Genomic DNA, 26,229 nt, shown 5'->3' with positions numbered 1-26,229 from the left:
TGACTTTTTCTTTCAAATGCATGCAGGGAGATATAACACAGGCCTCTGTGCAGCAGCAGAGAAATGAATGCTTTGGAGAACCTGAAGCTAGGCATGGTAACACAGGCAGGTAATCCAGGCATTTTGAAGGCTGAGGAAGGAAACCATAAGTTTGAGGCCAGCCTGACTATGTAAAAATGACCCTACCTCAATTAATTAATTTAAAGATAACTATTTGGAAAACTATGTCAATAAAAAATAAGAAATAATGATATTTATCCAATTTAATTGGAACAATTAGCAAATAGCATGTGAATAATGAATTCCCAGGTTGGCTGCAAAGGATAAGAGAGTCACAGAAAGGATTTGTTTGAAATGGGGGGGGAAATGTCCTTTTTTTTCTACCAAGTAACTATAGGAGAGTCTAGATTCATGTTTAAGTTACTTTAAATTTTACTAAATTCATCTTTGGACACATTCCTTGCCCAGAGCCTCTCATCCAAAGTAGTAGTTGCTCACAAAAACACTCAGTGTCTCTGCCATCATAGAGCTCAAGCCTGTAATTGGAAAAAGGGCAAAAGCATGAGGTCTTAGTGCCAGAGAAAACATTTGGCATGTCTCTACCAAGTGTGACCTCAGAGCTCATGATGTCAGGTATCTGGGTATCTGGGTTATTTGGGAATAAGATATAGTGTGGACAAAGCCAGGGGCTGAAACACCAAACATGGCTTGAAAACCAAAGGTTAAAAACAAAAGTAGTGTTAGCAATAAAGCAAGATATCTATAATAGTTTTCAGTATCGAAAACCTCACAGACTCAACCTGAGAGGCACTATATACTCCATTTCTCAGATTTTAAAAAAAGTAGAGTCCTTGAAGTTAATGAATTCTGGAATTGTTGGATAAGGTACTCAAAACTGCACATCTGGCCAGGCAGTAGTGGCACATGCCTTTATGTAGGCGGATCTCCGTGAGTTTGAGGCCAGCCTGGTCTACAGAGCGAGATTCAGGACAGGCACCAAAACTACACAGAGAAACCCTATCTCAAAGGAAACCAAAAAAAAAAAAAAAACCCTGCACATCTAACTTAACATCTTAATCATTTTCTGTATCCCAGCTACTCCACTTAGCCCAGGAGAGATCACATCATTGTAAGCCTGCCAGAATATTCATTCAATTAACCTGACTTTCTAGGCTCATCTGGATGACTTGGGGTATACTAGATGGTGGTATAGAGGCACAGAATGGGGAACTGTTCTTTACCAGATCACACAGTATAGCAGGAAGAAAGAACCAGAAGTCAAAATAAATTTTAACCAGGCTAAATTCACTGAGCACTGACTACTCTAGTAGTAGTGTTAGCTGCACGGTAGGGGCAGGTAATTGGTATAGCGCTGGAGGAGTTTGGCATTCTGACAGCCACTGCTGAGCAACACTGCCTCTTTATGCTCTCCTTCAGTCCTCAGATGAGGCGTTGTCCGAGGGCTGGAGTGTATAGGTGTGGCCCATGCTGGAAGCAGAGGGCCATTTTTAAGGGTTTGTCTATAAGAGGAAAGAATCATGTGTAGACCTAAGAGTAATGTAGTAAGCCAAAGGAAGATTAAAGATGATTCGAAAATGATATTCTACAGAATTTATACATTACCAATGAAGGAAAGAGATGCCCAAAGAAAATAAGAAGTGGCCTGTCCTCGAGTGCCACATTCACCAAGCAGTACAAAATTGACGGGCTTTGGTGGGATTGAAGGTGAAAGTAGGTTTGGGGGCCTACCTAATGATACAGCTTGTAGAGGTCACCCCTTGCTGAGTGTTCTTGCTGCCAGCATCATTCTATACATACATACATACATACATACATACATACACATATATACATACATACATTCATATATACATACATAGGTAGAGGAGAGAGGGGGTGAGAGTGTTTCATGCAGAACGAATAAGCCTCTCCTGAAGATACTGGTGTTGCTGAAGAGGTAGATGGTATAAAGCATCCTGTGTTCATGCAGAAAAATACAGGGTACACAGAAAGCATCCCTGATACAGCTGTTCCTTCTCCAGCTGCCAACTGACTTCTGAAGGTCCTGTTCCCTGCCTTCCCTCCTCTTACAATTACAATGCAGTCATTAAGAGTCAGAATTTTTCTTTTTCAAGATTTTCCATTTCTAGTAAAAGCATCTGCTAATATTAAAGCAAAATTAGGAAAAAATAACTTCAGAACAATCACCAGAGATGCACAATTGAATGTCATTACTAACTTTGCATACAAGAAAATGAAAAATCAATTAAAATAATAATGGTTACTAGGGCCTGGCCAAAAAAAAAAAAAAAAAAAAAAAAAAAAGACTTAGTGGCTAATAAAGTAAATATGGTTTGTAAACAGTGCTCTGTTGAACTGGATACACCAGGTACTATAGCTTATATTTCAAATTTCTAGCCAGGGTTGGTAATGCATGCCTGTAATCCTAACACTTGGGAGCTAATACAGAAGCACACCACAAAGTCAAGCCAGCCTGGATCACACAGTAAATTACAGACAAACCAAAGCTACATGGCAAAGCCCTGTCCCATGCACAAAATTGAATTAATTCTCCTAATTACAGAGTCCTTTCTAGTTTTCAAAGGACTTTGGCACTTATTACCAATCCATATTTAACAACACCAGCAATACATATTTGTCTTAGTCATAGCTTAAAAGTGCTAAGTAAGATAATGTCAAATGTTAATCACTTAGAGTCTGGGAAGATAATTCAGTTAGCAAGGTGTTTGCCATGTGAGCATGAGAACCTGCCTTTGGATTTCCAGGCCTTGAGTAAAGGACCAGGTGTGGTGATACACAACTTTAATCCAAGTGCTAGAGGGGTGAAGATGAGGGGATCCCTGGCGCTCCCTGGGGAAGAGCTCCAAGTTCATTGAGAAACCTTATTTCAAAAGGCCACGGTGGAGAGTGATAGAGGAAGACATCCAACACAGATCTCCGGCCCCAATATGCACATACATACACACACATGCCCACATGCGCACACACAGAACAGCTAACAATTTTCAGACAACAGGACCAGAAAAGTGAGTTCTTATACGACCATTTGAGTCTGCCAAAGTCCTGCAGATGGAAATACTACTTCCTCTTAGAACCAAAAACTACATTTTCTGCCAACTGCACCTTTGATTCTTTTTTTTTTTAAGATATTCATCCATTTCACACACCAATCAAAGATCCCCCTTCCCTCCTCCTGCTCCCCCAGCCTCCCACTCCTAACCCCCCTCCATCCCTCCCACACACATACAGAAGGCAAGGCTTCCCATGAGGAGGCTCATCCCCTGCCTGAAGACTGCACTAGGTGTCCCATCATAGAAATGAACTCCAAAAAGCCCTCTCATGCAACAGGGATGGGTTCTGATCTTACCGCCAGGGGGCCCCCCAAGCAGATCAAGCTACATAACTGTCTCCCCATGCAGAGGGCCTAGCCCAGTCCCATGCAGGCTCCACAATCATTGATCCAACTTTCATGTGTTCCCACTAGTTTGGTTTGGTCATCTCTGCAGGTTTCCCCATCATGATCTTCATGCACTTGCTCATAGAATCCCTCTTCTCTCTCTTGACTAGAGTCCTGGAACTTTGTCAGGTGTCAGGTGTTTGGCTGTAGATCTCTGCATCTGCTTCCATCAGTCAATGGAGAAAAGCTCTGTGATGACAGTTAGGGTATCCACCAATCTGATCACTGGGGTAAGCCATTCAGTTCAGGCACCCTCTCCACTATTTCTAGTAGTCCAAGCTCGGGTCATCCTTGGGGATTCCTGGCAACTTCCCTAGCACTGGGTTTCTCTCTATCCCCATGATGTCTCCCTCTATCATGGTATCTCTTTCATTGCTTTCCCACTCCATCCCTGTTCCTCTGATTCTTTAAACAGAATTGTATAGAGTCAAGCTAGTAGCAATACAACCTCTATCATGCAATTCAACATCATAAAACAAAATGTCCCAAAGATAATAGTAGAGCAACAATAAGAGGAAAAAAATCTGTCTGGATGTACCAATCAAATATTTATATAGCAAAGGAGATGTATTGGGAGAAGCCAGGATCTTGCTGGACATGCCCCAAATGCAAAATCCTGACTTCTTTACTTAGGCTGTTTCTGGGGTTGTGCTCTGTAGTAAGCAACCTTGCAAGATAAGGTAACGACTCCTGCCAGACAAAGAGCAAGCTCTCTTCTGCTTCTTATAAAAATCCTTAGGTTCAGAATTCCCCTCATACAATGCAACCCACTACATGAGGAGGTGCCAATCTCGGGCCCTTCCACATTATCCTGAAACTTCTTCAGGAATGAGAACTGGGAAGCGTGGCTTGACCAGTCCTCTCTCTGCTGCAGGAGCCTCCTGTCATCTTCAGCATTGATAAAACAGTAACAAACTGACTTTCTCACCTGCCAGTAAAGTCTGGATAGGATTTGCATAGGATCTTTACCAATTGCCTGTTAATTGCACTGACGTCTGGCAAATAAGTTGTTTAACCACAAGAAATCAAGTCTGCATTCTTAGTAAACCTAGGATCCATTTTCAAATACGCACCCATTAACAATAGTGCTACATGAGATCTGAAGAGTTAGAAACACAATTCCAAGCACTGTACAGAACATTTGATGTGCATTTCCAGAAAACTAGAATATTATAGTACATACATTTTTCAGTAAAAGATGCATACCAAAATGTATCAGTGATTATCTCTTACCATTAAGACTGAGGGTGATCAGAATATTTGTTCCTTTGGTAGAACATTCTTTTCTACAATTTCTAAAGTAACCACATATTTTTATAGCAAAAATTGGTTTCAACTTACACTAGACAATACTTATTTCACTCATTATGTGCTCTCTGGAGTAGAAGATTTACGATGTTCCAAACTCTTTTCTTTTAGTCACCACATCATTTGTTGTCATCCTTATCATCTCTTAAGATCTTGAATTTGTAAGAATCTGTTTGGGTCCCAGAGTGAATCTCTTCCATCTATTCACCAAGCCCATTTGGTGAATGTCAAGACAAGGGAGCAAGGGACTGAACTCAGCAACCTGAGTAGAAGTACTCTCAGCATGCTCCCATAAAACAGAGGAGACTGAAGGGAACAGTGGTACAGCAGAGATCGCTTTGTCATTGTGATGCTAAGCCTCATCTAAGTTCTCAACCGGACCTGTGTGAACAAACAACGCTATGTTAATAATAACATTAATGTGACTGTGGACCTTCTGACAACTATGCACAGTTGGGTCCAGTGATAGCTGAATGCAATGCCGAGCGAGGTAAATGGTCACTGTCCTCTTGCCCATTGTGCATCCACAAGACCATAAGTTCATCTCTGCCTCCTCCATCTCTACAACGGTGAACAAATAATTACCCAAGCATATCTGCTTATTTAAAAGACCAAATTTAAGAGCTATTTTAAGGTCATTTTCTCTAGGACATTATATAATAATAATTACAATATCTTCCCCAAGTAAAGTCAGAAGTTAGCTTAAATCTGTTTCCCAACAGTGTGACTGCCCAAAGTCTCAATCTTGACTTGATACTGTCATGGTGACACAATGTGAAAGACTCTGTTTCCTCCTCAATCTCTAGAAGAATTACACAGCACTCCTTCTTGAAGCAAGAAAATGTTCTCCTCCCCCACATCACTTTTGTAGCAGCCATGTCCGGAGCAGCTTGCCAACATTTCCCATAGCACACGCATCCCCCATCTGCCTAGCTTCGTGTTCTGGGAAGTCTATTTGACAATCAGGTCAAGGCTTCCTTGGGAAGCTCTGTCCATTTTACATAGAAAAGAAAGATAACTTGTTTAATTTTAATGAGAGCCAATAAATATAAGATGAAGTCAGCTCAGGTATAAGCAGACATCAAGCCCTACATCCACAAATATAGTCTGAATTGGGGGATGTCTGTGGGTGCCACTCTCAAAGCTAAACGTGGTGCATCTTTTTTAAATTGCTCTGCTTTACTGTCTGATAATAGATGATTGTCTGCTGAAAAGATATTTTGAGTCTGCTGCCTTTCCAGAGCTGACTAATGCTTCATTTTGTGGTTATTTTCACCAAAATAACTCTGAGCTATGGTTTAACAAACACACCTACAGTGTTCTTTATAGCATCTCTATGTCTGTGGCCACTTATTACTGGGTGTGGAGAAGTCGCTTCTACTAACTTGTTTCATTCAAGCAGTCCTGTGAGAGAAGATGCCTTTCATTTCATGGATGAGGAAAATATGGTCCAGAAAAGTTACATAATATGTCCAAAGTTACTTTTTTAGTTTGAAAGAGGAAAAACAAGGACCAAGACATAGTCTGTCAGCAAAAACAAATGCAAACACAGTAATCTATCTTAAAATACATAACATCTGTCTCACAACTTGAAATGCCATAGCGATTTAGCTAAACTTGCCATTTTTGCGAATATTAGCAATATCTAAGTGAAGAAATATTTAGATATTTTGCTTTCTTATTTCTCTCTCTCTCTCTCTCTCTCTCTCTCTCTCTCTCTCTCTCTCTCTCTCTCCCTCTCTCCCTCTCTCTCATTTAGTCATATAGGTCTTAAAGTCAAATTACGCAGCTGATAACATGTACAGATTTTAAATTCCAAGTAGCATTTCTTTACATATACATATTACATATGTAGTCAGTTTTAAAGGGTAACTTTTCACAGTAAGAGAGGTAGCTTATGTGAATAAACACTTCTGGGTCCATACGTAATAACAGAAAGTACGGCCAACAACAATGATTTCCCACTAGATTTTAATATGAGAAGTTTTGGTTAGATTCCCAAATGTAAACTCAATGTCTGTTGTCTATTTTTTTGAGCCCTGAATGTTCAGTTATTATTTGGATGTGCTTAGTATGTGTTAGACATTATGCAAGACATCGTTAAGGACATCCTCACTGAAACTGCATTTGCTATTATTCTTCCCGACTTGTATTGTGAAATAAGTGATGGACATTTTTCTTCCTAAACAGCAGTTAAGAAATTTAGGACACAAAGAAGGGAAAACAGCTTTCCCAACACTGTATGTGAAAGGGCAGAATGTGATTTCATACTGGTAGCATGCTGGTCAAAAGACCGAAGCTCGAGTTCTTGTTGGAAATGATGAGTTGAGCGTGTATTTTTCTGCTCCTCCATCTAACTGTGATGACAATCATTAAGTCCAAGATGGAATAAACACAGTAGTGAAAACATTAGAGCCCAGAATTGACAGGTTCCTCCAGGACTGTGCTAATGATGCATCAAAAATGGAGGCAGTTAAGCTGAGGATGGCCAGAGCACAGGCGGAAACTCCTAATCTAAATAATCTTGCAGAAGGAGTGTAAGCTCAAAATCACCAAGTGTCAAGAGGAGAGTGAAAAGTAAGGCACAAATAAGGTCTTAAATGAAAAGGCATTTGAACAATGACATGGGCCGGCCATCCTCTCTGTGTCTGTGCGCCGATGCATTATTTCCAAATTAAAAGCAAAGAACTTCCATACAGATGTTGAAAGAAATGCTTTCAAGGAGCTGAAGCCCCTACAGTGACTTTTAGTTCTCCGAGGATAAAGGACTAAGGAGGGAGAAATTGCCAACTTCCTCTTCAAAACCCCTAAAGTGAATGAAGTCTGACATTCAAGGGCAGCACACCAAGAAACTCAGTTACCCATCTGCTACAAGAATCCATGCCATCCGAGTTGATCAAGTTCAGACAAGCACTTCATGACCAGCTAAGGACTCTCTTCCAGGAAAACCAGAAACACAAGGGGAGGACTGGACCAGAACAAGCCGAACATCAGAAGCTGGGAAGAACAGTGATCGTTTGGGGAACAAAGAATTTTTAGACATCTTAATTACCAGCCTCGAGGGGGCTTATGAGAATGAATATACAATTAAGAAAAAGAAATAATTGGACAGAAGAAAGTATTTGTGAACACTAAAAATGATATGAAAATGAAGATAGCATAATTCAACAAAAATGAAGTCTCACAAAATGTGGAGAAAATGAAATAGAATTGAGAGCATAATTAAGAAACCCAGATATTGGGCTGGAGAAATGGCTCAGCTGGAAAAACTGCCAAACCTGATGATCTGAGATCAAAGCCCAGGTCCCACGTGGTGGAAGGAGAGACTGGATTCCTGCAAGCTCTCCTCTGACCTCTGCGTGTGCATACACACACACACACACACACACACACACACACACACACACACACACACGAAGTAAACAAACGTGTTTTAAAGCACAGCGCTCAAACAGCAGTTGGAGTTTACGTTTGCTGAGAAGCTCGCCTGCTGATCTCCACCGTGCATGCACAAGTTTGCCTCTTTTCAACAGAGTGTGAGCTTCTTCCTTCCCCAATTCCTTCTCCCCTGTCCTTTGCTTCCTTGATAGGAACCACTCTGACTGGGGTGACAAGGACTCTCAACATAGTTTTAATTCACATTCCTCAACTGACTAGGGATATGGAATACTTTTTAAAATACTTATTGGCCTTTGGTATTTCTTCCTTTGAGAATGATCTGTGCAGTACATTGGCCTGTTTGTTGATTGGGAGTTGGGGAGTGATGTTTAATTCTTGCACTTCTTTATATATTCTAGATATTAACCCTTTGCCTGAAAAATCATTTTCTTCCATTCTGTGGGCTGCTACTCTGTGGTCGGTTTTTGTTATATTAAGTGTGATAACCCAGGCTTAGAAACACAAAACCCACATGTTTTTCTCTCGTATGCCCCTTCTGGCTTCTCATTGTGTGGTATGTGCAGATAGAAGGGTAGAAATCAGAAAACTAGAAAGTGCACGAGAGAGACCAAAGCAAGGCCAGCAAACAACAGGACATGTGAGATACTAAAGTGGAAGAGGGAAGGTTGGGGAAGAAATGGGGGAGGGGTTGAAGCAAGAGGGGCAGGTGGGAGGAACCAGTAACCCAACTGTTACCAAACTATGATGAGGAAACCTGTTAGTTTGTAAGCTAATTTTAAAAATAAGTAAATGAAAATAATACAGGAAATACAGAAACGAGCCTAGGAGGCCAAATGCACAAGGAACAGGAGTTACAGAAAGAGAAAACTGATGGCAGACAACACTGTAAGCTGTGTTTCTAAATCCAAATCTAAACGGGCCACTAAGTAGTGAAGCCAAGGCATGAGAAAAAAAACCCATCTGAGGACATCAGCACTCCAATTCTGACCCCAGGGAAAAGAGATCTTAGAAGTTTTCATGAGGAAAAGAAAGAGACGCGTGTGTGTGTGTGTGTGTGTGTGTGTGTGTGTGTGTGTGTGTGTGTGTGTGTCTTTATACGCACATACCAGTTATATAAAGTATTATCTGTTGGCTTAGCGCCAAAGCCTTCAGTGGGACCAGTGAATACCAAAAGTGGCATAACAATGCCTTTAAAATTTGGAAAGCAAAGTGACTTTGAACCTTTATTTCTGTACTCTGTTAATCAATCATTCATGAAGACAAAGATAGTTTCAGACATAGAAATATCAGAAATTTTGCCTTCTACACATGCTTCCTGGGGGTGGGGCAGTATTGGAGAAGATGCTTTCATGGTAGGGGAAGAAATACAGATATTTCTTTAGGATAGTTATTGGAGGAAAACAAAAGGTCAATGTTTTGAGCAGATTCTCATAACTCACTCTGCAGGAGACCTAAAGCAAGACTGTCATCAATACAAACATGAGCTTCCTATAACAAAACAAGGATTTAAGAGACTAGATTCAGTTAGCGTCACATAATATATTTTTGTATCTTTACTGTGAAAAAAGAAGGCAATTTAAGCAATCCCTGGATTTAGTGGCATGGGCCAATAACCCCCTGCCCTCGGGAGACTGAGGCAGGAAAAGATCCTGGGGTGAAGGCTCTCCTTGGCTGCATGGTGAGTTTCTAAGTGCAAGTTTATACCAACTAAATGTAGCATAGTTTTTAGCAGATATCTCAGAAAATGATGACCCATTAGAACTTTAGAATATTCTTTAAATGGCCCAAGTTTCAGTTCTTAGAGGTAATAAAATGAAGCATACAATTTTTTACTGTAAAATATGACACTGGTGAGTGTTCTTAGCCTTGATCACTGAAGATATTTTTGTGGTAGATAATGGTTAGTGCAGACATTCCCAACTGGTTGAAGTGTTGTTGGTAAGTGACTGTTCAGAACTCAGCCCTAAACAGGACATCTATGCCCTTTCCCCAAGGTCCAGGAAGCATGGTGGAATATGGGGGAGAGAGACTGTAAGAGCTGGAGGACGAGAAAGAGTTCTACAATACGCTATCCTCTGGATATGACATGGTCATCACAGTCATGAACACATAACAGCTTTGGCTAGTTATCTGCAGAAGATCTGTACACACACACACAGACATGAAAGCAGGACAAATCTTCCTGGGAAGAAGAAGGAGGTCAATAAGAGGAGGAGGGGATGCAATGGGTGCCAATATGATCACAATACATTGTATATATGGATAAGAATGTCAAAAATAAAGTTGGAAAATGTTTATAAAAGAACCATTTAATTACATCAGAATAAATAAGAGTAGGAGGCCAAAGAAAGAAAAACAACAGCAGAAGATACTAAAATTTATAGATGCAAAATCCAAAGTAACCTGCTGAAAATATTTTAAAAATATAGTTAATAAAACAATGGAGAGGGAAAGCAGGAAGTACAGAGAAGCTAACCCAATTTGTCACACTGAAAAAAAATAATAATGAGGGTTTACTCCTAAAAGCTATCATTTCAATTTCCTATTATTAATAATCATGTTCGAATAGCAATAAAGTCCCATTAAGGGAAAACTCCTGGTCAAGAGAATAGAATTTCTGGCCTGGGTGGAGACCTAACATTCCAACTGGACAGTCAATGACCTGTCTAAGGAACCACCCCTCAGGAAGGAACATCCCTGGGAAGATGTGTTCACTTTAGGCCACATTAAAGAGATGGGTGGAATATTTATTCCTTTAATAAGAAACTATACTTTTCCTTCCCCAAACTACCAGCCCCCAATACAGTCTCTACAAGTCACCACGAGGTTGCCATGATGTTTGTTGGGCATGCCCGTGCTTCTGAGTTCTGACTCAAAAAGTGACAACCATTCTCTTTTCTTTGTCCTGTCTTTTTGTTTCACATACCGACCAGACCTTAAATATGATACTTTGGGCTGCCCTAATTTTTCTCTAAGCCCTCCTCCCCACCATATGGCTGCCTGTTGCCACGCTGCAATCCCAACAGCAGGCTACTGTTGCTGTTTTTCCTTCTGTTCTATTCTCCTTCTCCAGGCAGATGCTGAGATTTACAGCTTGCCTGATCTGGGGGTTTTCTTTTAAGCTCAAATAAAACTGTCCTTGAGCTTCCATTTGAGTCCATCTAAATTAAATTCTATTACTCATAAAACTAAGAGCCCTGAGAAGGAAGCCTGATTTCACTGGTATCGATGACAATAAACATGTCTACCTATACATCTTTTCCTAACTCTACCTCCAAATCCATGTTTCAAAGGCTCGTGGTCTTGCTTCAGGGTTCTCTGCCTCATCAGCTGTTCTTCAAGCAGCCTCTGACCTCAGCATCTTGGATATAACCTCAAAAGTCAATCCACTGACTAGATGGGCCAGCTGGAAGGCAGTCAGGGACCTGTATGACGTTATCCACCTTACTGGACCTCTCCTTGTATCCTCTGGTTCTGTATCTGAAAAGAAGTGTTGTATCTTACAGGCTTGAGCCTGGAAGCAACAAATGCACCAAAGTTTTAAAAGCGATTCTGGCTTTTTAACTCCTACTTTCTCTACATTTCTAATTGTCTAATACCCACATTCAAGAATAGAGAAAACAGAATCACCTTATGTCTTTTGTTGCCGGGGTCCCTACAAGTGTCATGGTCAGCAGGGAAATGATCCCTGTAAGGTGAAGAATGAAACTCGGGTCAGTACCACTTTAGCAGGCACTGAGTCAAAAACTTCCAGAGTCTGACCTCACCATTTATTTTTCTTACATGTTTAAATACAGTAAAAATTTTGAGGAAAATCTCCACGTGACAGTTATCATGACATAGCTTCAGTGGCTACATCAGAAGTCCCTTGCAAAGTGCATCTCTAAAGCAAAGCACCTGTGACCTTTACAATAAGAATGAGTCCTGTTGTCCGATATAGAGTGTTCAGGATAAGTGGTAGGGAGGAGGGATTTGTTATAAGCATAAGGCTGGATGCTACTGGTGTGGGATGCAAAGTACATGGGGCCTCTTTCATAAGGATTGGTTCTATTCACTGAAAGACAAAGCTCAGGATTAGGGCCTAAGCAATGCTCAGCATTTGGAAGGATTTGGATGTAGGCTGGCTCCATAGAATAGCAAAAGATCACTAGCTTGTTAGGTCATATTCACTCCAGCCTTTGAGTGACTAGGAATCAGTTGTTTTCTTCCCTTGAAGAGAAAAGACCTGCATGCTTAACAATTCAGGATTTTTCTACTGCTTTCTGTGAGCCATGACTTCTACAAGACTTTATGTATCTGTGTATCACAGCTACAACTGTGTTCCTTCATGAATCAACTTCTGTGTACCTTACCATCATTGTGTGCTATGTTATCCACTTGTCTACATTCCAGTAACACCGGTGTTCCTCCAGTTCTTGGAGTGCTTTCTGCTTTGTCCTGTCTGAGGGCCTTTGCTGTTGATACTCTTCCCTCTGGAACTGCATGTTCCAAGACTGGCTCCTTGAGCGCATGTCTTTTTCTGAGAAAGGCTATTAAAAGCTCTTCTTTACAAATCAAACTTTCACCCAATTGCAACCAGGTTAATAATGTGCTTGGAGATCGTTTATAACCATGTACTCATTCTGCTTACATACTGTATACTCAAGCTGTTCAGATTTAATGGACTTCTAGGAAAAACATCGTAATCAATCTCACTATGCTTTGGACTCCCAATGTAATCCCTGGCTACGAGCTCAGCTAGCTGAAGGCACAGCTTTGATTTTACCATGTTCCCTATTTTTTCCTTTGTGGCCCATCAATATATCTGACTCAAAACAATGAAAGATGAGAGAGAGAGAAAGAGAGAGAGAGAGAGAGAGAGAGAGAGAGAGAGAGAGAGAGAGAGGTGGTGACCAGATCTAAGACCACGCTCTGGAAGCAGCGAGTCATTGAAAGCAAGGCCCCTGACCCCCACCCTCCTATACACATGCAATATTTTGGAAGCAACATAAGAGCATAGAGGAATAAGATCTCATTGTGGCTTTGTATGCTGTTCTGAGGCAATAAGGCTGGAAAAATAATTTTCTTCCTTGTGAGATTCCTATAAAAGATTGATTAAGACAAAAGTTCTTCATTCCTTGTTGTTATCATATTTGCTGTGCTGTTCATGTATAAACAGGGTGGCCTTTGTTCAGGACTGCTTCTTAGATTGGACTCTCTTATATTAGGAGAGAAGATACCAAAACTCTTCTGGATAAATCAGAGCCAGTCTTGGGCAAACACCACTAAGTGTTAGTGTTCCTTCTCTTGGGCAGCATGGTCACATCTCCTTCCCATCCTTCCTTTCTCAGTTAAGCTCATCCCTTAACAAGAATTTTTCCCAGCCTTTTTTTTTTTTCATGGATCCCACTCTACCTTCCAGACATTCTTAACCACATTCCCCTATTCATTTCCTTTGGATCAGGGAACTAGTGGTACAGTGTATAATGTACCTGAGACACTGTATCAGAGGACTGTTTTCTCATGGCACTTGTTTTTATCCAGAGTTATTATTTTAATTTTGTTAGTTTGCTAACTATGTACCTTCATTCCCCAAAAAAGTCAGTGAGATCAGGATTTTGTTTGCCATCATATATTCCCTACAGCTCTAGCAAGAGATTGAAATATAATCTAAAATATTATCTTAAAAATTAATAGTAATACAAACAGAAATTTCTAAATTAGATGGTAGATAGATAGGTAGATAGATAGATAGATAGATAGATAGATAGATAGATAGATAGATAGATAGGTAGATAGATAGATTATTCATTCTTTGTGACAACAGGGGATATCCTACCTCTTAAACCTTTTACATAAGGGAACTGAACCACAGAGGGATTGTATAACTGGCCCAAGGTCACAAAAAACTGAACTGAAAACTGTCGGATTCAAACCTAGGTTTATTATCCCCAATCCTTCTACCTAGACACTACTCCATGCTGTGTCTCTGAAATATGCAAAGCATCTGTAGGAGGCACTGGATACAGAGGTACAAAGCATCCTCATACTTCTAGGATGCAGGCTGTCTGAGCAGTTCCCTTAGGAGACAAACAATTACAGGAGTATATACATTACAGTGCTGGAGGTCAAACTCAGGTCCTTGAACATACCAGGCAGTAGCTCTACCACTGAGTGGTAGCTCTTACCTAGAATATTTTCTAACTATTTTAAGATATTAATGTTCCTTTAATGAGATAAGCTCTACGTTAGTCTAATAATAGCTCTAACTTCCTGAAATGAAGTTCTGAAATGAAAGCATGGGCAACTTATCTTTATAATGATGAAATCTCCAGGAACTTGGTTCCTCCACTGCCTTCTAGGGAAGAATAGCTCAGTTTCATCCACCTATGAAACTTCTCAAACAATACCCCAGCATGGTTCGTGCTGATCATTTTTCATCTGCTTATTCATCTCCAGTGGTTTTGTCTCCCTCGTCTTCTCTCCGCCCGCCCCCATGCCCCAGTTCTCTATTCACCCACATACTCTTACAAACACATACTACCCTTTCAAAACACATCTTTTAATGGGAAATGCTGAATATAAAAAAAGCAATGCTTATCAACAGAATCTGCCAGGAATCTTTGAGATCATCCAAGCCCTGGGTTTATAGAAGTCTAAATTGCTACTTAACTGATGATCAAATTTCAAGTCATGTTCTTCTATAATCTTATATTTTAACTGAGTAAGTAAAGAAATCTACTTATCTCTGCATGCATATATATAACCCTGCACACATACATGTATACCCGTGTTTATGTGTGTATACATATAAGAAGACTATATATATATATAGCCTCAGGATATGTGGGATGCCGTGTATCATACTCACTTCTCTATACCAGTGGCTTTCAAACAGGCACTTTCTCAACCAAGGGTGTCTGCCCCTGGGTCTAATGGGTAAAGACCGGAAGTAATGCTAAAGACTTAAAAATCCTTAAAAACAAGCCCCAAAGCAAAGAATTATAAGGCCTAAAACATCAATGGTGCCAGAATTAAGAAACCCTGATCTACACAGCAGGCTGAGGCATCAAACATTTGAAGCTAAACTCTTCATTTTATCCCAGGCAAAAATAAAGGAAAAATATTCATCTCTACAGGAATTCTTTTTTACTCCCAATGACCAAAACTCATTATGTTGCTAAGCAAGAAATTTTTATTTCCACATACACATACATACACACACACACACAAAAAAAAAAAAATTGAAGCACTTTGGAAAAGTGAGATATTCCTGTTCCCTCCCACTTAGTCTCCTGGTGGTCATTTATTTTTCTCCTCGGTGTTTAGGGCATTTTCCCATGGTGTGAATGAAATGTTTGGCCAGATGGCATGGGAAAGATTTTTATCATACTTCCCTAACCTATTCTGAAAGCTTCTGTAGTTTCTGGCCCAGTATGTAACACACTTCATATATGTGAGGAAGAAAATGTGGTTACACATTTTAGTGTAGTTCATCATTGTTGGTTTTTAATTATGTATATAGGTTGACAGGAGTGCAGTGCTCACAGAGGTCAGAAGAGGGTGTTGGATCCCCTGCAGCTGGAATTACCAGCCATTGTGCTGAGAATCAGATCCAGTTCCTCCAGTATATGAGCTAATGCTGAGTCACCTCTCTAGACCCTGGCTCATCATTTTAAAGAAAATTATGATGAAGATGTATGGCACTCTAGTCTTCATACAGTGCTGAGGAAGATCTGCCTTTCATGTTGCATACATGTATAGTTTTCTACCAATGATGATATAACTTTATCTTTTGAGAGAACTTGGAATGTATTTTCCCCTTTCGCAGTATCCAAATTCATCAAAGGTAAGATGCCATTGATTCTAAGATGAAGTTTCTTTTACTTTGTACAAACAAAGGAAAATGAATATCAATTGAAAATGATAGGCTCCTAATTGTAAAATTCATTTTGGTTTGAGAAACATTAAAAAGTCAGAATGAAACATCTTAGAAATGAGAGAATACATTTATTGATACTTCTTTTCCTCCCCAAGAGTCATGTGTCATGTTAATGTATATAAGTCTTTCCACAAAGTATAAATGGTGAAAAAAAAAGGTTAAACTTATGAAACTACAGTCTTTTTTAAGTTATGGCTACTCTGTGCTTTGATAATTAGAAAAACATTAAAAATATATTGCCTTGCTTTAGTTATATTTTTAGATGCGGCAAAATATAACAGGCATTACAATGAGTAAGAATCAATTGGCTTAGTTTATTTTGAAATAGGTGTTTCATTTAATGATAACGTATGCTGAGGAGGTATGGAGAGAGAGGGAGAGGGAGAGAGAGAGAGAGGGAGAGAGAGAGAGAGAGAGAGAGAGAGAGAGAGAGAGAGAGAGAGAGAGAGAGAGACTGCCCCTCTTGAACAAAAGAAGATAGGTTAAATTTTCTAATATTGGGGTTAGATTCTATATCAGTCAGTGTATATTTTCCATAAACTCTACTGTAATGAACTAGAGAAATCCTGTAATGACTTTGAGGCACTGTGATAGTCCAAGGTATAAATAAGCAATTCCATCACCATCCCTGTACTAGACTTGGCATTTTAGGAAGTGAAGTGAGAAGGGCTGTAAAAGACTTCCAGCCTAAATCATTAATCTTCTTCTAACTCAAAAATATGTTTCATGGAACAGCCATCCACCTAAATGCTTCTATAGATCAAGGTTTTTCCTATAGGAATAAACTCCAGTTAAATGAACAAGTGCCCCGCTGAAGTAGAAATTGCACATAGAATTGTTACTAAAAGCTAAAACGCAGATAAGGCTAAAAGACCCACAAAACAGGTTTTCCTGCTGCCCGTGCCATTCCCATGCTGAGGGAAAGCTGAAGAACTATCGGCTTCAGACTCTCTGAGGCATAACCCCAGTAAGCTTCCTATTTGTGCCTAACAACCCTCAAGCTGCCAGAGGTTGCAGCATTCCAGTGTGCTGTATTCAGTTGAATATCCCTTCACACCCCAAGCTAGAACTAAAGAGAGAAAACAGATCAGACTCTGCTGCTGCTGACCAGCTAAGCACAAAATCCCATCAACCACATACCTCGTGGCATGCTAGGACATTAAAATATAATCATAAGATGCAGTGTGTGTCACATTCAATCGCACTCAAGACTGAAAAGGAGAGCCTTTCAACCTAGACACTGTCTAGCCCACAGAACCTTTCTGAAGTTAAAAATAACACTTGGCTCATGCAGAAGTTAAGGCTGTAAAAACCCATTCTGAAGGGGCCTTAGCTCCCTTTCTAGAGCGTAGGCAATTTTCAGAGCCTTCACTTCTTGCAATTTATTTAGCTGCGTGTCCCACTTCTGCATCCAAACACATTTTCCAGAAGACAGCAAGGTTCTCTGGGGCCGCAAGAATTACTTCCCCTAAATAGTTTACAGACAACTACAGTGGTAAATGGAAACTAGAGCTCTTCAGAGGGGAAATGTGGAGCCCCAAAACAGGAAAACATTGGCAATCTTCAGGACGTCTATGTTGAGATAGAGGGAGACTTTAGGGTTAGAAAGCTGTGGAACAACTTGAAACTGGGTTCTAATATATTTCAGAGTTCCTTCAAGACCAGGAAACTCAAATCACACTTGGTCTTATTTTGAAGTGGAGCATTCTTTTCCATTAGTTTAAACTCTTAACATTGTACACATGGATTGGATTTTCTATGTGTGTTAATGTGAGTAAATGACCATGATATGGCAATACCACTTTTCCAAGTTCCGGATTTGTCTATATTATCCAGCTTCCAAAGCTACTTGACCATTGTTTGCATAAGCCACTTAGGAACTACTATCACAGATGTAGAGAAGTAGATAATCGCAAAGATCATTAGGGCCCATTTTACATTTTAATTATGAAGAAACTAGTTCCTAAACAGGTGATGTAGCCTGACTAGAGACAAAAGTGGGAACTGAAGCCAAGTGCTAACTTTATTATATTTATTATTATATAACACAGTATACTTCATTGCATGACTAGCCAACAAGAATAAATGTATATCACTTATTCATGTCAAATATATTAACTCCAGCAAATACTGTCTTTTAAACAAACAGTAAAAAAAAAAATGTGAAATCAACAATGGAGAATGAAAAGGTTGAAAGCATGGTATGTTAATTCAGAGATTAAACAGAATTCATGGGTGGGTGGTAGAAATCAGATTTGAGCTCCTTAATGAGCAGCTCACAGCTTGAATTTTTGACAAAAAACTCAAGTTTTTTGACATTGTAAGTTCTGAATAGTTTTAAGAAGCAAGTGCAGTTGTTCAGATATAGCAACCAACCTATAGTAAGTGCTCAACAAATAAGGGTCCCATCGATTCTGAACTGCCACAGAAGAGCTATGTCACTTCTGAGAAGTTTCTTTAGTTCTTTGTGTCTCAATTTCCACAACTGAAAAATAGGATAAAACCAAATTAGTCCTGAATTCCCTTCATCTCATCAAAAATGGAAAATTCCCTGGACGGCGATGTACCTCAGTGGTAGAGCACTTTACTTTGTCCATGAAAGTCCTGGGTTTAACATTCAGTATAAAACAACTACAAAAAATATATATAAATCTCAAAGGAATTCACTTGCACTCATTATGCGATCATGATTTAAATATCCTATACCAGTCCTGATTACTGAACAGTTCCAGCCACCACCAGAAAGATGTTTATGCATCTATTTAGCAAAAAGGGTTCCTATTCTACTCCATCTCCAATGCATGGAGCTGCAGAAACATGCTGTAGGTTTATCTGATGAGTATTTCTAAACTGTGAGAGGAAGCCTGTGGCCCAGTTCTATTGTTGTTGCGAACTGTGTGTATGACTTTTGAATAAGTCCGTTCTCTTGTCTAGTTCTGCATCCTTGGGAAACAACAGGTAGAACCACCTGATCCTTGGAATAGTTCTTCTAGTTCCTGCGTAGAACATTTCTTTACATCTCCAATACAGGTGGAGGGTGGGGTAGTACATCTATGGAGTAGATGGGGCTCACAAGAGCAGATTCTGCTCTTTATGGATCCACTGGGACAGGTCGGCTTCTGTGGGCAGCCAGACACACAAGGATGGGCTCTGTACCTTAGCTGAAGAACACCACTGGCAGCTATGAAAGCATTTAAGGAAACAAGCTTTTACTGGACATAGTCAAGGAATGTGTAGTTCTCCCAAGCTTGGACCCTTTTGCATCTTCAGCCTTTCCCCTTGGCTGGCTGAAGGCACTGGGTACATTGAGACAACATAGATTTTCTGATCATAGGGGAAATGATTCTAGGGGCTGGTGGTGTGAGTCAGTGGTAGAACCCTTGGCTAGCATTGCTATGCCCCAGGTTACATCCCCAATGTGTGTGTGTGTGTGTGTGTGTGTGTGTGTGTGTGTGTGTGAGAGAGAGAGAGAGAGAGAGAGAGAGAGAGAGAGAGAGAGAGAGAGATGAATAAAAAAGACACAGAGAGACAGAGAGGAGGAGAGGAAGAGGAAAAGAAAGGGGGAAAGAGAGAAACAGTTCTAAAACCAAATGGTCTTCCTCCTGGTCCTACACCTGACCCTTGGAAATATTCTCATTTATATGCATTAGCTGCATAAGGATCTTCATGAAACAGGGCTTAGCATGCTGGTTAAAAGCAAAAGTGGGCTTTCATCTTGACTCTTCTACTTAATATCTGTGCAATCAGCCACGAAATTTAACCCCTCTGTGTTTCAGATTCCTGTACTGAAAAGTAGAGAAAACAACATAACACATAGCAGAAGACTGCTATGAAAAGTTACCGAGATAGTCACGGCAAGCAATTAACACAGAGCCTAACATCAAGGGGAAAAAAAGTGAGAGAGAGGGAATAGGGGAAGGGGAGAGGAGAGAGGGGATGGGGAAGAGCAGAGAGGATGAGGGAGAGGAGAGAGGGAATAGGGGAAGGGGAGAGAGGGGATGGGGGAGAGCAGAGAGAGGATGAGGGAGAGGAGAGGGGGAATAGGAGAAGGGGAGGGGAGAGAGGGGATGGGGGAGAGTAGAGAAAGGATGAGGGAGAGGAGAAGGGAAAGAGAGGGGATGGGAGAGAGCAGAGAGAAGATGAGGGAGAAGAGAAAGGGAATGGGAGAAGGGGGAGAGAGGGAATGGGGAGAGGAGAGAGGGAGAAAGAAACGAAGGGACAGAGAGGCTGGTCCTGAGACTCTCTGAAAAGGATCATCCAAAGGCCATGCTTTGTTGGCTGTAAGTGGCATCTGCTGAGCTCTCTTCTGGGAAAATGGTGTGGCAAGGATTCAAAGCTGGTCTGAGCTCTTACTAAGAGGATCCTGAAAGATCAGGAGGAAATGAGGTTATCCCGAAAGTGGGAAAGTTTCTGCAGTTGAAGATAAGACCTTTTAAAAAGCCATAAACACACATTGGTGGGGGGACGTGTGGAGTCAAAGAAGAGAGGGGGTTTTTCACTTATGCCCTTTCAAGTGCTGCTGGCACTGGAGGCTATAGAATGTCTCTGCTGTATAATTCCCTAGAGGCAATCCATTTCAGTTCTCTCACTCGGTAGATAAGTACCTGAGGCCCAACAAGATTAAACAACACATCTGAAGCAGTTCTACGGTAAATGGCAACAGTAAGGCAAGCTTCTGGCACTCACTGATTGTTCGTGCCTTGCTCTTCCTGGTGTGTTTTAGCATGTCAGCATCCTGTCCCTGAAGTACTAGAGCAAAAGTAAATCACACACACACACACACACACACACACACACACACACACACACACACACACACACGTTTTCTCAATTTTATTTTTCCGAGTCCTCGAAAGGTTAAATGAAAAATAAATAAATAAAAGCAACTCCAATCCCCCTTCCCTTCTTTCCAGAGTTTCCCATCAGAGGCCCTGTAGCAGATCCCATCCACGGGCAATTCTCTCCAGGACCATTATGGAGCTTCTCCTCTCTTTTTTCTGTTCGTTCCTTGCATCCATTCCTAAAAAGCTACTTCTAGAAGTTCCTCACCATGAGGTTGAGGGACAGCAGTGCTCATTTGCAAATGCTAGCTTTCCTCCAATGCCACAGGGAGAGATGCTGAAGTTTCTCCCCCGTTTTCTGTCTGGGTAGAACAAATTCCTCCCTCCCCAACTCTAGCAGAGAACCTTCAGATGTGTCTAACGGGGAATAGGAGGAGGAAGACACCAGGGAAGGAAAGCCGATGACTAGGAGAGGAGGAAGCCAATAGGAACACTCTGACCGAACTGCCAAGTCTGGATCCTGGAGATGGCTCTGCTGCCGGAGTGACTCAGTGCTGAGTGGCCAGAACTGCCCAGGGGATGGCACAGGTTTAATTACACGCTCTGGTAGCTGACTAACAGCAAGCTTGCGCTCCAGACTACACTCACAGGAAGTGGGCTGAGGCTACCCCGAAGTGGCGGATTCAAGGAATTCTCACTCCCTGCGGCTCGCTTTTTTTTCTCCCTCTCAGCTGATGTTCTCCACTCTGCCTGATGGGCGCATCCCAAGCACCCCCAAAGTTCGGGGACACCACCCTTGTGCTATGGGAGGGTTGAGGCCAAGTGTTACCTTTCCTGCACACCAGGGCAAAGCTTCCCGTGAGTGCCTGAAGCAGACCGACCGGGGCACTTCCCACCCCCTCCCCACATGAGCCTGCCTGGGCATCCTTTAGCCGGAGGCTCTGTTCCAAGGCTGGAGAGTTAAGGATCACGGACAAGTGTGCTTTCCCAGAGTGCCCACCTGCAAATCCAAAGGAAGACTCTGCTTGTGCCCTTTTCCCCTCTCCCTACCTGAATTCCGGGACCAGGTTAGGCTGAAGCCCATAGAAGGCAGCAGAGAGAGTGACCAGCCACCCCGGCTTGTAACTCCCGTTCTCGCACTCCAGATAAGGTGGAGACCATTTGACGTGGCTCCTGTCCCCACCGAGCCCATCCCTACGCCTCCAGCTGTGGCCCAGGCCCCGTGGCCCCTGATTGGAGCCGCGGCGGTGCAAGTGGGGCCTCCACTTTCGCCGAAGCCCGTGGAACCACTCGGTCTCCAGGGTGGCGTTAGCCAGGTGGTGAGCGGAGGAGGACAGGTCCTGGAGCAGGATGCGACTCTCCTCGCGGGTGGCCTGGAGGAAGACCTGCGGGGCAGGCGTGGACAGTGACTCGGTGCTGAAGGTGATGGCCGCCCGGGAGATGCTGGGCTCACCCTCCAAGAGACTCCTCACCAGAGCCTGGTACCACTGCAGGTCATCCTGCACGGTCTGCTCCCGAGACTTATTGCTTTGCAGCATCATGTTGAGGAAGTTGGTGGCATGTGTCAGAGTGTCCAGCGCCCCATGCAAGGAGGGATGGGAGCTGGCTAGGGCCGGTGACTTCCCCGGCAGGCCCGCCAACTCATAGCGGCCAGAGCAGTTGGCTCGCTTCAGCTGGTGGAAGTCCCCGGTGTAGAGGTAAGAGGCCACGTCCATGGGCACCTCCTCGGCTAGTTTCTGTGCCAAGATGGTGCCGTCGGTGGAGCGGCTCCAGGGAGTAGAGGGGTCCGGGGCAGAGGCTCGCGCCAGCTGCTGGCCATGCTGCTTTCCCCTCAGGGTCCTCTCTCTAGGGGTATCCGGCCGTCCCGGAGGATCGAGGCTGGAGCCAACCGCTCCCAATCCCAGATGAGCCAGCAGGAGGCAGAGAAATAAAGAGTAAGCCATGGCTCCCATCTGTCTAGCACAGAAGAGAGAAGGTAACCGGAGGAGTCACTTTGTAAATTTTGGTCCTCAATTTACCACCAGTAAGACTTTTACTGGGGTGGGGGTGTCTTCCTCCTTCTCCAGGTGGCGCTCAGTCCAGATGGACTTTAAAATAAGAATGTTTTGAAATTGGCCCAGCTGGCTCAGCTGCCGTAACAGACCAAATCACCTGTGGCAGTGCTGGCTGCGCCCGCTCCACAATGAGTCGGGTCGGGATTACGCACCTCGCAGCCTTTAGCCAAACAGGTTACATCCCCAGCAGCTATAGTTAGCCCGCTTACGTCTTTCTGTTCAGCCGCTTCCACCGCCGCTCTCATTGAGGTGTGTTCAAGAGCTGCTGCTGATGCTGCTGATGCCGCTGCTGCCACATCGGCCGCCGAAGACGCTGCTCCATCATCTCACCCTTGGCAGGTCGTTCCCGCCTCCCGGCTCTGGCCCCTCCTGGACCCCTTCGCCCCGAGATGGAAGCGCGCACACAGACCCACGCCGCGAGCGCTGCGCTGCGGCGAGTCCCAAGGAGCCAGGGTTTTCTTCGAAGACGTTCGTGTCTCTGGAGTCCAGACAGCCAGGCAGCTGGTTAACTGGAGCCTTTTGGTTTGGCCACAAACCACATCGCTGCCTCTCCCTGCTCTCCGCTGAAACCAGTTTAAAGAGACAGCTTGGCCGCAACCAAACCCTTGTAGGGCGGCTTCAAGTCGTCTTGTGCCCTGTTTGGTCGGCGCCTCTGTCAATCAGGTGACTGCCATTTGTTGGCTGGGGCGGGAGCTGTCCAGTGCTGAACCCGAGGCGCACTGAGGAGGCGGAGGAGGAGGCGGCGGCGCGGGTGCTTTCACCCACTCGTGTTCCCTGATGACTCGGAAACCTGCAGGGGTGGCGAGGAGTGGGCGGAAAGGAGGGGAGAAGCGGCGCTTTTGGTGGCTGAGAGCGAAGGAAACTTGGACGTACTGAGAAGGAGGAGGCTGTTGGCATCTTGCTTCCTTAGTTAAAACCAGCCCTTTCTTTTGCCTGGAAAAGAGGGAGAAGGGAGTAGTTTTCATTTCTGACTAAAACTGGGGGGGACGGAATGTAGGATGGAAACGTGTCCTTCTCAGCATCTGCTCATTTTTTTAGGCAAATTATCAAATTCCCTTCCTTGTTGTCGGTTAAGGAAATGATTAAACCTGGCTTGCTGAGGAAGGTCTTAGCTGTGAGAGAGTAACGGAGACATCTACTGGCTGAGCTTCAAGGAAAAATAAATGTCATGTTTAAGGAACCTCTTCTTCAGGGCCAGAATGGAAGGGAACCTGTGAAAATAAAGATGTGTAGAGAAGGGGCATGACCAAGAAGTGTGTGTGTTGTAACTGTGAGGGAATGAGGACAAGAAAGGGTGAGTCTGTGTTGTGTGGGATACAAAGTCACTGTGAGTGAGTTGCTGGAATTGATGAATAACAACTCAGACTTCATAGAAGAGCTGAATAGGTGTGCCAGCTCCTTAAATAATTAGGAGGGCCCCTAAGCCACCTGACTGTATTACTTGAAGTTTCCCAGGGCATTTGAGCTTGTCTCCTACACTCTGACAACAGACAAATTGTGCAAAGACCTGTTTTATTGTATACTTCCGCACTTTCAAATTCCTCAAGACACACATAAAAAAATATCAGGTTCATTTTAGTCCCCCAACTGAGAAAAATGTCACTCATGGCAGTCCAAGATAGTACTGCTTAGATTTACTGTGCTATGTCATTTTGTTCTAATGAGAAAATACCCTAGTCTATTCTGTGTTTCTATCATAATATACTGATATGTAAAGAAAAATGTTCATTTGGCTCCTAGTTTTTCACACTGGGTATGCAAGTTCAGGTAGTCTCTGATTTGGGAAACCGGTGATGGCCTTCTGAATACATCAGAACATGGAAGATAATATGATGCTGAGGAGCATTTTGAAGAGGGAGAAAGAAGTCATTTGACACAAGAAGAAGCAAGCATTAAGGGAAGGATCAAACTGGCTTTTTTATGACAATCTTGCCCCCCCCCAAACCCTGCCAACTCTCAGTATGCAGCATTAATCCATTAGTGACAGCAAAGTCCCCCATAAACCAGTGGCCTTCTACTAGGTCCTGCCTCTTAATGTTTTACCATATCAATCAATACCTTCACACTACAGACAAAGATTCCAATGAAGGAATCTTCAGAGCACCATCCACATTGAGTAATAGCAATAGCTAAGTACTGGGATGTGAGAGACAAAGCACAGAAATCTTCTCCACCACAATCATGGTGGTACTTTGACCATCTAAGATAGAACATAGTAAGTTATCAGTATATACTTGGTAATTAATGAATGAACAAGAGAGTGATGAATCTAATTATTCCTTTCTCAATGAGCTAGGGATGAAGGCTTTTGGAACAGGACTTAGCAACCAGTTTTCTCAATTGCTGTACATGGTTTCCAAGTGAATTTTTGTAGCTATGAAAAGAATAGTTATTTAACTTGTATTTACTTATACGTAGCTTCTGTGTTCATGTCTGTCCTACTTAAGAGTACTATTGCTATGCTGAAACACCATGACCAAAAGCAAGTTGGGGAGGAAAGAGTTTATTTGACTTACACTTCCACATCATAGTCCATCATCAAAGGTAGTCAGGACAGGAACTCAAACAGAGCAGGAATGTAGAGGCCACGGATGGGTGATGCTTACTGGCTTGTTTTCTGTAGCTTGCTCAGCCTGCTTCCTTATGGAATCCAGGACCATCAGATCAGGGGTGGCCCGGAACACAATGGTCTGGACCCTCCTCCATCAATCACTAATTAAGAATATGCCCTACAGGTCTGCCTATAGCCCAGTGTTATGGAAGTATTTTTTTCATTGGAGGCTCCCTTTTCTCCAATGACTCTAGCCTGTGTTAAGTAGACATAAAACTAGCCAGCATATTATCTGATTTTTGCTTAAATTTTGCTTTGCAACATATGCTCCTATGCTAAGTAGAAGTAATTCCAATTTAATAGTCTGTTACAGCACATGCGGCAATAATTACAGATGGAGTTTCTGTTGAATTTATCATGGTATACTCTGATTTTGCATCTATTCAACTAAAAACTGAAGTGTAATCTCCTTATTGAGTATTTTAGAAAACCTGCAAAACTTGTTTAAAATTCTTTATATTTCTCCTGTATATAATTTAAAAGGAAGCCATTTTTTCATTAGTTGTTCCTTTACACAATTAATTCAATGGCCCAGAATAATCAAAACACCTAAGCTCTGGCCCTGGCACTATTTTAAAGAAATGTATGTGGGGTTGAAGAGATGAAGAGAACACTGGGTGCTGCAGGTCCATTTCCCAGCACCTACATGGTGGCTCACAATCATCTGTAACTCTAGT

At 42.4% G+C, this 26,229-nt stretch overlaps 1 protein-coding gene across 1 annotated transcript in view; it reads right to left on the bottom strand.

Annotated features, from left to right (window-relative positions):
• Positions 1–23,531, bottom strand: part of Gpr158 (G protein-coupled receptor 158) — a 360,681-nt gene extending 337,150 nt beyond the window's left edge. The window contains exon 1 of the mRNA XM_028892013.2: positions 21,938–23,531. Within this exon, the coding sequence (XP_028747846.1) occupies positions 21,938–22,839 (902 nt within the window). The 5' untranslated portion in view covers positions 22,840–23,531. The remainder of the gene's footprint in view (positions 1–21,937) is intronic.
• Positions 23,532–26,229: the final 2,698 nt, after the last annotated feature.

The sequence above is a fragment of the Peromyscus leucopus genome, chromosome 5 (assembly GCF_004664715.2).
Source record: "Peromyscus leucopus breed LL Stock chromosome 5, UCI_PerLeu_2.1, whole genome shotgun sequence".
Lineage (NCBI taxonomy): Eukaryota > Metazoa > Chordata > Mammalia > Rodentia > Cricetidae > Peromyscus > Peromyscus leucopus.
The sequence above is the reverse complement of the archived record's forward strand: the minus strand, read 5'-3'. Positions and strand labels throughout refer to the sequence as shown.